At 44.2% G+C, this 13,816-nt stretch overlaps 1 protein-coding gene across 1 annotated transcript in view; it reads left to right on the top strand.

Moving 5' to 3' along the window:
- The window catches only part of LOC102572501 (sodium channel protein type 5 subunit alpha), a 123,764-nt gene extending 113,093 nt beyond the window's left edge, over nt 1-10,671 (top strand). Inside the window, 2 exon segments of the mRNA XM_059729367.1 lie at nt 7,861-8,869; nt 8,871-10,671. Coding sequence (XP_059585350.1) covers nt 7,861-8,869; nt 8,871-9,144 — 1,283 coding nt within the window. The 3' untranslated portion in view covers nt 9,145-10,671.
- The last annotated feature ends 3,145 nt before the right edge of the window (nt 10,672-13,816 follow it).

Genomic DNA, 13,816 nt, shown 5'->3' with positions numbered 1-13,816 from the left:
AAAGAGTTATGAGGCTACCTACAATAGGGCAGTAAGACTTCAGGGGCCCACAGGAGCAGAGCTCTGCAGAAACCTGGAGCAACAGGGACCCAGGCCTTGAGGCCTGGGATTGCTAGGTAACTAGGGAGGACGACAGGTCAGGGGAGTCTCAACAGCTTGTTAGGCTGAGTGGAAACCACTGAGCCCATTTCCAAAGGCAGCAGTCAGGTGACAGGAAAGGGCAAGACTTAGTTGTATACAAGTCCAGCCCCTGAGCTGGGAGGGGCTGGCAGCTGATACCTGCATGCTGCAGGGGAAGAAGCTGAGGGTGAAGTTGGCTTACACAGAAAAGGAGGCACCCGGTAAGCTGGGGAATCATTTCAGCTCCTTATGGAAGGAATGTGGCAACTGTTATAACTGTAAGGGGGTTTGAATGAGTTGCAACCAGATGACTAACACTGTGTTTTAGTTACTTCTTCTGTGTTTAAGTTTAAACACTGGAGGACTGGGTTGTGGCTATGGGAGAGGTGTGGAGGCCACAGAAATGCCTGGGGGGGCACCCAACATAGAGCAACACCCAACATAGAGCATATGTTGGGTTGGTTTCTCACCCTATAAGGGTCAGAGACCCCAAGGCAGTGCAGAGCCAGAGCAGCCTTGTTGGGATTGGGGACCCGTGGGGGTGGTATTGAGAACAAGAGCCACTTTGCTGGGGTCAGGGACCCCAAGGGCTGGCATAGAGCAGTGGAGCAGCCTTGCTGGGTCCAGGGACCCCGGGTGCTGGTATAGAGCAAGGCAGGGCTGAAGCCAAGGAGCCCAGGGCCTGTGGCCATGGTTCTGGGGGGGGGGGGGGGGGGGGGGCTCAGCCAGAGGAAAACAGCCAAAGAAAGCCAGGAAGGCTGAAGCCCTCACAAGGGCTTTAGGGCTTGAAGAGCCTAGTGTCAGCTTGGAAGTAAGGAAGCCCCCTTCAAGTTGTAACAGGGATATCAGGGTGGCTTTGAGGGTGGCTGCCAACCACAATATATCCCCTTAGGCATGACTAGGGCCATTTCAAGGGGGAAATACATCCTGTGAGGTTTGGGCAGAGTAGCCCTGAAGCCTGGGCTACTAGGGGAATTAACCTCTAGGACTAGACCAAGAGGAGAAGACACCAAAGAAGAGACTACCCCAGCTTCTGGAGGCTGTCTCCCCTTAAATATTTATTAAGATCAAAACATGGCAGGGGAAATCAGCACGGGTTCGTGGCAGGCAGATCGTGCCTGACCAATCTAGTTTCTTTTTATGACCAGGTTACGAAACGCCTGGACACAGGAGGAGGGGTGGATGTCGTATACTTAGACTTCAGGAAGGCCTTCGATACGGTATCCCACCCCATACTGGTGAACAAGTTAAGAGGCTGTGACTTGGATGACTACACAGTCCGGTGGGTGGCGAATTGGCTAGAGGGTCGCACCCAGAGAGTCGTGGTGGATGGGTCTGTTTCGACCTGGAAGGGTGTGGGCAGTGGGGTCCCGCAGGGCTCGGTCCTTGGACCAATACTCTTTAATGTCTTCATCAGTGACTTGGACGAGGGAGTCAAATGTACTCTGTCCAAGTTTGCAGATGACACAAAGCTATGGGGAGATGTAGACACGCCGGAGGGCAGGGAACAGCTGCAGGCAGACCTGGACAGGTTGGACAAGTGGGCAGAAAACAACAGGATGCAGTTCAACAAGGAGAAATGCAAAGTGCTGCACCTAGGGAGGAAAAATGTCCAGCACACCTACAGCCTAGGGAATGACCTGCTGGGTGGCACAGAGGTGGAAAGGGATCTTGGAGTCCTAGTGGACTCCAAGATGAACATGAGCCGGCAGTGTGACGAAGCTATCAAAAAAGCCAATGACGCTTTATCGTGCATCAGCAGATGCATGATGAATAGGTCCAAGGAGGTGATACTTCCCCTCTATCGGGCACTGGTCAGACCGCAGTTGGAGTACTGCGTGCAATTCTGGGCGCCGCAATTCAAGAGGGATGCGGATAACCTGGAGAGGGTCCAGAGAAGGGCCACTTGTATGGTTAAGGGCCTGCATACCGAGCCCTACGAGGAGAGACTAGAGAACCTGGATCTTTTCAGCCTCCGCAAGAGAAGGTTGAGAGGCGACCTTGTGGCCACCTATAAGTTCATCACGGGGGCACAGAAGGGAATTGGTGAGTATTTATTCACCAAGGCGCCCCCGGGGGTTACAAGAAATAATGGCCACAAGCTAGCAGAGAGCAGATTTAGATTGGACATTAGGAAGAACTTCTTCACAGTTAGAGTGGCCAGGGTCTGGAATGGGCTCCCAAGGGAGGTGGTGCTCTCCCCTACCCTGGGGGTCTTCAAGAGGAGGTTAGATGAGCATCTAGCTGGGGTCATCTAGACCCAGCATTCTTTCCTGCTTATGCAGGGGGTCGGACTCGATGATCTATTGAGGTCCCTTCCGACCCTAACATCTATGAATCTATGAGAGACAGGAGATGGAGGCTGGGGAGCACTGGCAAGCAAGTCTGACTACAATTCTCAAGCTGCTTACAGGGAATTAATAAACTGGGGGTATGGCAGAGGAAAAGGTTCCTATCATCAGCTGATCCTGTTCAAACACCAAGACAATGCAAGTTTCAGAACTGGCTTGTGGGTGGGTTTGCTGAAGAAGATGGCCAGAGTTTAGGGGGAAATATTGAAAGTAAAGTACAAGCTATATAGCTTGGCATCCTGCCTGGAATAGAAAGGGGTGTTTTAAGTAGCTGAGCATCAAGTAATTTCATCTCCAAAATTACTAAACTGTTCTTTCAGTGCCTTCAAAAATACTTTGAATAAAGACAAATAAAGTAATCATAGTAATTAGCGATGACCATTTTAGAATTAGAAAAAAGTAGAACAGAAATGCTAACAACCATAAACTACAGTCTCTTCCTTATGTGTGTATATGGTGAGTTTTCAATAGAAATACTACATTTGACAGTGGGTCTGTTCATGGGTGGACCAAGGATTTTGAAAATGGGTGCAAATGGTATAGTTAATTATCACATAAAACACAACACATTTTTCTCTGGTTAAAGAGAAATATTTATTAATAGGCTAAGGTCTCAGTGCTATATTATTCAGTTTAAAGATCAAAGAAAAACAAATATAACTATTGGAAGATGTACTGATTTACGATCTTAGGGCATTTTTTCACATGCAAGTGCTGCAGCACTGGGTGCTTTGAAACGTGCCTGGCGCTGTGATGCATGCAGTTGTGTCAGTGGCATGTAGTCATTCAAACGAATGAAAAATAAAATTTTAAATTTGACTAAAAACCTACTAGTTTTTCCTGTTTACCAAGGTGAGTTGACTCATACTCTCCATCAACAAATAGTCTAACCATCAGGGATCCTGGTTTTCCCTTGATAAGAAATTGCAAATTCTCTGATAAAAATTGACAAATTTTCCAATTTGTCAAAAAAACCCAAAATCTGTGATTAAAATGAAAGGCCACAATATATCTATATAATATATTTACAGTTTTAAAGCAATTTGGAAGCCTACCAGTGCCTCAATCACTATAATAAAATAAATTCTAAATACCTATACATTTTGGTACTTGATTTTGGGTTTTTTTTATCATGGAAAATCAACTCCTCCTACCACCTTAGGTCACAGAATGCAGGTCCAGGCCCCTCACCCCCAACCCAGAGCCCCCCAAGCCCTGCTAGTGCCCATCACTCCCTCCCCACAGCCCCCCAGCTCTGTTGTTGCTCCTCACTCCCCTTCCTCCGCAGCCTCCTGGCTCTGCTGGTGCCCCTCATACCCTACCCGCAACCTCCTTCCCACCCAACCCCGCCAGAGGGGGCCTCTAGCTGCCAGAGCTATGGGTCCAGGGACCCGGGTCCACAGCCCCCAACCACCTGCAGCAATGCTCAAGCCCTGGCTGCCACCCATGGGAGGCAGCAGCTGCTGCAGTGGAGTGGAATGCGGAGCCCACTTCCCATTCCCCCACGGGCGGCATAGCCAGAGTGGAGCCCGTAGGCAGGGCGGGTGTGGGCTGCCTGCTGTGGACTCAAGCCGGGTGGGGCTGGCTCCCTGCCACTGCATGCACTCCCAGAGGGGTAGGGAGGACCTGTGCCCCCCAGATCTGTGCACGGAGTAGGCTGCCAACTGTGGGCTTGGGCTCCCTGCCCTGCTACCGTCCTCTGGGACCTCCACTGCCCAGTAGGTGGGATCCAGCAAGGTGGGGCAGAGTGGGGCCATACAGGGAAACTCCTTGCCACTGTGAGCCTTGCAATGCCCTGGTGACCCACCCCCTGTGCACTCCACAGCAGCAAGGGGCACAAACCTGCACCACCAACCCCACTGCTGCTGGGCAGTCAGGGGATGCCTCACTAGGGCAATGTGGGGCTTGCAGTGGCAAGGAGCTTCCCCACCCAGCTCTGCTCTGCCATACTGTGCCAGGTCCCAACTGCTAGGCCACAAAAGCCCCAGGAAAGGGCAACAGGGCAGGGAGCCCAAGCCCATAGTGGACAGCCCACACCCACCCCTGCCCCATGCACAGGTCTGGGGGGCAACAATCCCACTTCAAAAGGTGAGGATTTCTGTAGTTGATAACAGGTAGCTAACAGACAAGATAATGAAGAACAAGACTTGAAGAGGATCGTTATCACCTATGGAGTGCAGAGAGGTTAGTTGGGAGGAGGTTGATTATAACGGGCAGTAAAGTCAATACTTCTTAAGTCCCTGGTTTCAAGGCCCTTGGCACACATTCATTTAAAGATGCTATGGATCCCCAATCCTAACATCTACATGTGCATGGCATGAAAAACAATTTTGGGATTAGGGATTAAATCCACAGTGTATCCTTTATACTTCCCGGTTCAGGGGGAGCCCAGCGCCATAAGTCTGAGTTCCCCCTGCACTGGCAAGAAAGTGACCATAGTTCCAGGGCCAGGCCAACAACTGATTGTCAGCCCCAGTCCTAGCCCTGTTACATCTTCAGTATAAGGTGCCATACAAACCAGTCATAAGATTCTACATTATATATAGTACATTTTTATGACTGGTTTGCCATTTTACAGTGCCCTAAATTGGGTACAACCTTGCCATTTATGCTGTGATTAACATGTTAATCATAGCATAAATATAACTTGTAAAGGAGGCCTTAGTATTGAGTAAGCCAATGAATTTCTGTTCCCAGACCTGTCTTTTGAAGGTGTTTGTCTGTCACCTACCTGAGACTGTCTTTTTTTATTCTTTTTTTATTTAAATATTGAGTTTTTCACAGGCTTTTATTCTACCTGCTATTTAGCTGAAGCTGCCTTTTTTCCCTCTGACCCGAAGAAATGTACCTGCTGCCCAAAAGTATCCCTCCCAACTATACAGTTGCCCAATAAAAGTTACCACCCACAAGAATCCTTACCTCTTGAATTTTTCCTGGACCATCACAGCAACATCATCACCCTAACACCACCTTAAATTATCAGTAAAATTATTACAAGGAAAATTTAACACCTGGGTAGAAAGTAATGCAAAAGCCACGTACCCAGGAGAACAGTATGCATTATGTAGCCTGACTGCATAAACCAGTTGTTGGGAGGGAAGAAGCTCTGGACAAAATAATCACTAGATAAAATAGGCCTAATCCCAAAGAGGCATTGGGAACAGGAGCTAGGACAATCAGTTGCTGAACTGACAATCAGTTGTTGGCCTGGCCCTGGAACTATGGTCGCCTTCCTTGCCGGTGTAGGGGGAGCTCAGGCTCATGACCCTGGGCTTCCCCTGAACTGGGAAATATAAAGGATACACCTTGGATTTGATCCCTAATTGGATATAGGAAATCAGAAACTGCTTTGCCTAGTATTTCCTGTTTACTGTAGATGACTCGATGCTAGCTGGGGTCATTTAGACCCAGCACTCTTTCCTGCTTATGCATGGGGTCGGACTTGATGATCTATTGAGGTCCCTTCCAACCCTAACATCTATGAATCTATGAATCTTTTGTGGTTTGGAGATATACAAGGCTGCCTATTGACAGAGTGAGAAGGCTATGCATTTTTCTGGTTGGAAGAAGAACGTACTCTACAGCAGCGGTTCTCAACCTTTTGCACTTTACACCCCACCTACATAAGGTCAAAAAAACCTGGTTACACTGGTTAACAAGGGCCAGGGGGGAGGGTCCCCAGGTGCCAGTAAAAGAGCAGGGGGGAGGGTCCCCCAGCTGGTGATCAAAGCACGCAAAAGTGAAACCGGAAGTCCCACCATGGCGCTTCTGGTTTCAGCGCCGCCACCCAAGTCCCATGTAAAGGACCTTCATATCCCACCAGTTGAGAAACCCTGCTCTAGAGCAGTGATTCTCAACTAGGGTTTCTTGGCACCCAGCGGTGCCTTGCTAAAGGGTCACGTGCAATGTTAGTACTGCTGTAGGAGTTCTGGTTGTACTAGTTCATAATAATGCTAAGCTACAATGCTGAAAAGCAGAATGGGAGAAAGGGTCCTCATGACCACTGGATGACCAAATAAGAAAGAAAAATAAAAACACACTAATGAGCAAAAAGACACTTTTTTAAAGAGAGAAAAGCTGAAAGAGAAAAGCTAAAAAACTTGAGGATGAATGAAAAAAGTAAAAACTCACTAACGAGACAGAGATGAGAAGCAAAGTGTAGGTGTGTAAACTTTGTAAACAAATCAAGTAAAGATGAACATCTTGACAGAGAGATATAAGATTTAGCACAAGAAGGTGGTGGGGAGGGGTGGGTACACACAAGTATAAATACAGGGGCTGGGAGACTTGTCTCTCGTAGCGACCTAGGGCAGTGAGAACAACATACTATGTCCATAGCTGTCAAGGACAAGCTTCACCAGGTTGAACTGACTCTGAATCAGAGCAACTGATATACTGTCTGAAGACAGTAAACTTTCTGAGCTTTTGCCACTGATCGTGGATCTGAATGGTTTTTTCTGAGTTGCCTTTGGAATCTGAGTTGTCTTTGGACTCCAACAGCCTGTATATCAAAAGTGACAGGAACCAGATACCACCCGAGAAAACACCCTGCATGCCTCAGTGTGCAAACATGATTGACAAGGTGAAGCCAGAGGTTTCAAACAGGAATCCCTGGTGTTAAAGACATTCTGCCCTGTTGTGGTCTTTCTGAGTTCTTTGCAACAGGAGAATTGCTCTATTATTTTTCTGTAATAAAAAAAGAGTGAAAGCTAAAAGCTGGCATTTTCTGAGGGATGCCTCAAGCCTAAACAAGTTGAGAACCACTGCTTTAGAGGCAAGATATATACATTTTGGGCTAACAGTAACAACTTAGAGGCAAAATAAGAGCTGAGCCCTAGGCTCTATCTATATGTAGTAAGAGAATCTTTATCAACACTGATAGTGCTGTTGTCTTTCTGTGTCCTGGGCAAAAATATACTATTGAGGATCATAGTCTCCCTGAAATAGAAGAAGGAAAACAAGACTTCATGTGCCATAGCCTACAAGGCCACAACTAGTAAAAAAATCTCTTGAATCCAGCATGGAAGTAGATCTGAATAAACCTCATGTATTTGAGGTGCTCAGCACCATAATGCCCACAGAATGAAAGCAATAATTCATCGTAGTTACTTTAAGGAGTTTGTATGCATTTGTTTAACATTTAAAGGAGTTTTGATTTGTTTATAAACTTCAGATGGATCATAAACTTTAACAGTGTAGCTTTCCCCTTAAAGTGGCAAGGACATCAGGAGTTTTGCTGAAGTTGACAGGACATTTTCATTTCTAACTTGTAACACTTAAATACCTAATAGATAACAAATAACAACATGTTCCTATATATCTGCAATCTTCATTGAATTAGTAGCTTAATTCTCTTGTTGTTTTTTCCCCCCTCTCTTTTCCTTTAAAGATTTGGCACTTTCTGAAGTCTTCAAGACTTTCCTCTCTCCTACGCTTTTGAGAATTATTCGCTTGGCACGGATTGGCCGAATCCTAAGACTAATTCGAGCAGCTAAAGGAATTAGAACTCTCCTTTTTGCATTATTGATGTCCCTTCCTGCTCTGTTCAACATTGGTCTGTTGTTGTTTTTTGTCATGTATATTTATGCTATTCTTGGCATGAATAATTTTGCCTGTGTTGGTTGGAATGGCGGGATTGATGACATTTTCAACTTCCAAACCTTTGTTGGCAGCATGCTCTGTCTCTTCCAAATTACAACATCAGCTGGCTGGGATGGGCTTCTGAGCCCTTTGTTAACTAGCACTTCATGTGCTCCAAATTTAAATGTAACAAATTTAAAACTTAGTTGTGGAGACCCTTCTATAGGTATTCTATTTTTTGTTAGTTATGTCATCATAACATTTCTCATTGTTGTAAACATGTACATAGCTGTTATTTTAGAAAACTTCAATGTTGCTACTGAAGAAAGTGCAGAACCTCTAAGTGATGATGACTTTGATATATTTTATGAAATCTGGGGAAAATTTGATCCTAAAGCAACTCAGTTTATTAAGTATTCTGCACTTTCAGACTTTGCAGATGCTTTGGCAGAACCTTTACGCATACCAAAACCAAACCATCTTGAGCTTATAGCAATGGACCTTCCCATGGTCAGTGGAGAGAAGATCCACTGCTTGGATATCTTGTTTGCTTTTACCAAACGAGTGTTAGGAGAATATGGAGATATGGATGCTCTGAGAGTACAGATGGAGGAAAGGTTTATGGCTGCCAACCCATCCAAAACTTCTTGCAAACCAATCACAACTACTCTTAGAAGGAAACAGGAGGAGGTGTCTGCCATTGTTATTCAAAGGGCCGTCAGGAGTTATTTGCTTCAGTGTTCTGTGAAATAGGCCTCTTATACTATCTCAGGAATTGTGATAGTTATATCTTTGAAGGGGAGGCACCTAAGAAGAAAAATTAATTGCATTCATACTGAATGAAAATTATGGTAGTCAGCTAGATAAATCACAAACTGCCTCTTCCATGTCTTTCCCTTCAACTTACGATACTATCACTGAGCCCATTGATAACCTTCAGGTAATGGCAATTACCACGCTCCAGCAGCCTCCCATATCTTGTGCATCAGCATCCCCATGCTTCAAAATGGCAGTGAGGGTGCTCGAATTAAAGCTCATCAAACCAGCTTATTTCAAGCACCCCTGCCACCATTTTGAAGTGCAAGGACGTTGATACATGAGATGCTGCAGTGCTTTAATTAGAGCAGCTCTCAAAGCTTCTGTAATTAAAGTAGTGCCCCCCCACCCCCAGTGCTGGAGGACATGCAAAAGTACCCATGGTGTCTTCATTCCAAAGATTGATTCAAATCAGCCCTGCTCAGTTGCTGCAAAGCTGTTTAGGCATGTCCAGTTTGGTCATAAAAGATGGCAAGACTTGCGGTTCTGAAAATGTTCAGAAATGACCCAGATCAGATGCCTGGGTGTCTCAGTCCATCCTATGCTCAGTTATAAATCAAATTGGTGGCGGGGAAATGACTAACTTCCACCTAACTCTCTAATTCAGAGGTTGGCAATGTTTCAAAGCCAGGGACTGGAAAAATCTGGCTCTAGTCCAAGGCAAGCTGGAGTTCTGACTTAATGGCTACTACTGCACATTTTCCCAGACACCACTTCTACCCATTTCCCAGATGCAGCACAAGTGCAGCTCCCTGTTGCCCAGCTCTGGCATAGCTCCTTACCACTCTGTTCTGGCATGGGCAAAGTCCCTGCTGCCAGAACACCAACAAAGTACTGCCTAACCCACCTTTAGGTACCTAAGGGTGAAGTTGCATGTCACACTTAGACCATACTAAGGACACTTAAAACATAAATGTCTGCAAATTAAAGCTTCTTGTCTCATACTAAGTGACTTCTGATTATCTCAAAGTTAGGCCATGTCAATCAAGGCTATTAACTGGGCCGTGCTACCTAACTTGTGTTCAGATAACTTAAGTCTGCACCAGGGTGGTAAAACAAGAAATTTGCAATCCTCCAGTATCCCAAATGTTATTTTGTAATCTGACAGGAAATGTCAGGGTACACATTATCTTGATAGAAGATTACTGTTAAGTCAGAAGCAAGGGCTATGTTTCAGTAGTAGCTCTCTAATGGATAAATAAGCATGTTAACTCTGAGGCTATATTCATCAATGTTTCTTTTAATGTCTCACAACTACAAGAATGGTCAGGGGATGTGAGCACTCTTAATGGGAAAGGCTTACTTAAGATTCTGACTGAAAGATTCTGTATTCATATTCTTGTTGATTTTTGTCTGCTTTATAAAAATCTGTCCTACCCCGTATTTCCATCATTCAGTTTACTATGATAGATAATCATATTATTAGAGAAGTACATCCACTGAAACATAGAAATTTAGCAAAAATGGCTAACTATTAGAATAAGAAAGCTGAAACTACTTTCCATGTTGCAGGCAGACAGAACAGTACTTGCTGCTTCAGTCAAAAAATTAACATAAATAAGGTCATTCTTTGTTGCCTTAATAAATATTGTAAAAGTGTAATATCTCTGTACACTAAAAATAATTATGTAATAAAGTTCAGATATTGCAGAAGACCCTTCTACAAAATGCTTTACAAGTAAACTGAATTTCTTTTATTTTTACAAGATTCTACTGAAACAGTGTATTTACCAATTAAATTGTGTTTTATTCATATGCACCTGTAAAGCAGATTTGAAGTGGGTTGTAATTAAATGCATTAAAAACTCTGTACAAATACCAAAATTGTTGTCAAAAGCATTGTGAAGTTGTTTTTCTCCAATTAGATTGTATTTTTCTTGAGTACTGAAACACAGTTGTTTGCACTGTAAATATGAGCACTAATTAGGATCATAGGAAAGTAAGAGTAAAAGAGACCTTATGAGGTCAGCTAGCCCAGCCCACTGCCTATGGCAGGATCATTCCTCACTAAAACATACCAGTCAAGTTTCCATCTAATCTACGCTTGAACATTTCCAGGGATCGAGTTTGCACAACTTGTCTTGCTACCCTGTTCCAATGGTTGACCTCCCTCAGTCAAAAAGTTCCTCCTAATCTCTCACCTAAATTTCTTCTGCTGCAGCTTGAAGCCATTACTTCCTTGGAGCCTCAGTTAATCTTATAGGCAAGTCTATTAATGAAAACATTTATAACAATATTTCAGTGGCAAACCTGCTTGTACACTTCTAAATCTACATCAGTCCCATAGAACCCTCCAAAAAATCTGGTCCTTTAGAGAGATATTAAATACCTCTTACTGGAAAAAGCTGGGATTCTGAAAAGGGTCTGGGGGAATCAGGCACATAAATTTTATGAAAATTAAATCTGTTGGGTGTGTAACTCCTTTAGGACCCTTTGAAAATGCTAGACTGAAAGCATGAAAGGTGCAGGTGTTTTCTCCTGCCATAAAGTTAATGACAATAAATAAGTAAACATAGAAAAATAAAACAAAAACCAAAAATAGTGGATTCATAGACTCATAGATGTTAAGCACAGAAGGGGCTCTTTATGGTCATCTTCAGTCTCACATCTTGGGTGAAGCAGAACATAGTATTTCATCCATAATTACTGCTTTGAACCTTTGAAATATAACTTGATTTAAGGGCTTCAAATGATGCAGCATCCAACAGATCCTTTGGTATAGTTTTTGTTGTTGTTGTTTGGTAAACTGCTCCAATAATTAGTTAAACTCATGAATTAGTATTTATGGACACCTATACACGAACCCAATGCATGCTCCAACACTTTCTAACTAGAACAATTTGAGTACTTTTAGCCAATACTTATAAAGAAGCAGAAAAGTTTTGTAATGCCTGCCTGGTATGCCAGGTGACCTCACGAGCATTACCAAGAAAGGCGGAGATAATGCTACTGCTACTCCCAGCCACAACAGCAAGTTGTTAGCATGATAGCGGGGCCCAAACAAGATCACACAAAAGGTGGAGCCTGTAGATTATGAAATCTTTCACCCTGGCCAACAATGAGAGAAACAAATATTTCATATAAATTTGCTAAAGCAGTCGAAGGACCCTCCTGAGGGCTATATGTTAGACCCAGGAACAAACCTGGAAGAGTTAGGCCCCCAGATGAGAGGGGTCTGTACCACAAGTAGGGGAATATATGACTCTGGAACAAAGAAAACTAATTCAAGTGGTTGAAGACTATCGTAACCTTTTCCAAGAAGAGCCAGGTTTAACCAAGGGAGCAGTCCATCATATACATACTCCTCAGAAGCGATAGTACAAGAACATTGAAGACATCTTCCTCAAGGACTTTAGGAAGTGGTACAACAAGAGGTGATACAAACGTTAGCCTGAGGCATTATCAGAGAATTATGAAGCCAGTGGAGAAACCCCTTAGTGGTGGTGCATAAACCAGATGGCGCATTGGGATTATGCATTGATTTTAGGAAGGTTAATGAGATCGCAAAGTTGGATGCTTTCATAGATTCATAAACGCTTGGGTCGGAAGGGACCTTAGCAGATCATTGAGTCTGACCCCTGCCCTGTCAGACAACCCCAGCCAGGTACATGTTTAGCCTCCTCTTAAAGACCTCAAAGGTAGGGGAGAACACTACCTCCCTTGGAAGCCCATTCCAGATTTTGGCAACCATTACCATAAAGAAGTTCTTCCTGATGTCTAACCTAAATCTGCTCTCTGTCAGTTTGTGGCCGTTGTTCCTAGTTACTCCAAGGGGTGCCCTGGCAAACAGAGCATCTCCAATTTCTTGCTGTCCCCCACTGATGAATTTGTAGGCAGCCACAAGATCACCTCTCAGTCTTCTCTTGCAGAGGCTGAAGAGATCCAGGGCCCTCAATCTCTCCTTGTAGGGTTTCGCCTGCAGGTCCCTAACCATACGCCCTGTGTAGGGCCCTGTTTCCCCATACCCTGTGTAGAAGAGATGGTGGAGAAGATTGGACAGGTGAACTACATCTCAATGTTGGATATGAAAAAGGGATACTGGCATAGTAGCCCCAGAAGACAGGGAGAAAACGGCCTTCAGGACGCCCTGGGGGCTGTTCGAATTTCAGTGGATGCTTTTTGGATTACATGGGGTGACTGCAATTTTCCAATGCCTAATGGACCAGATACTGAACCCCTATCAATGTTGTGTGGCAGCATATACAGATGACATAATAATTTTTTTCAAACACTTGGGAGCAGCATTTAAATCTTCGTGAGGTATTAGGGTCAATACAGAGAGAAGGACTAACCACAAATCCACAGAAATGTCACTTGGGCCAACAGGAGACCAAGTATTTGGGGTTTATGGTGGTTCAAGGCCAAGAAAGACCTGGATAAAGTAGAGGCACTCCAAAATTATGCAGCTCCTAATACTAAAAAACAAATGAAGTTCTTTTTAGGACTCACCTAATTATTATAGAAAAAATTTTCTGTGTTTTTATATGAAATTATTATAGAAATTATAATATTAAATTATTATAGAAAATTTGTTTTGCACTTTTCAGAAATAGTAGCACCCCTGGTAGACCTAACCAAAGGGAGGTGACAGGCAGAGATTCAGTGGACTGACAAGACTCAGGAGATCTTTAAGACAGTTAAAGGATCTCTGTGTGGAGAACCAGTACTGTTTACTCCAGATTTCACCCAACGGTTCTTCCTAGAGACGGATGCATCTGGTCTTGCCTTAGGAGTGGTCCTGACACAGAAAGTGAACGGACACAGAAGACAGGTGACCTATGCTAGTCATAGGCTCCTGAAGCATGAGACCCATTATACCACCTTTGAGTAGGAGACTTTGGCTATAACATGGGGAATAGAGCTCTTCAAGTATTATTTGATGGGTTGAGAGTTTGCCCTTATCACAGATCATGCTCCGCTCAGCTGGTTACAGTCCAGTAAGATGGACA

Source organism: Alligator mississippiensis, chromosome 5 (assembly GCF_030867095.1).
Source record: "Alligator mississippiensis isolate rAllMis1 chromosome 5, rAllMis1, whole genome shotgun sequence".
In the NCBI taxonomy this organism is placed as follows: domain Eukaryota; kingdom Metazoa; phylum Chordata; order Crocodylia; family Alligatoridae; genus Alligator; species Alligator mississippiensis.
This window is presented reverse-complemented; position numbering and strand designations above follow the sequence as displayed.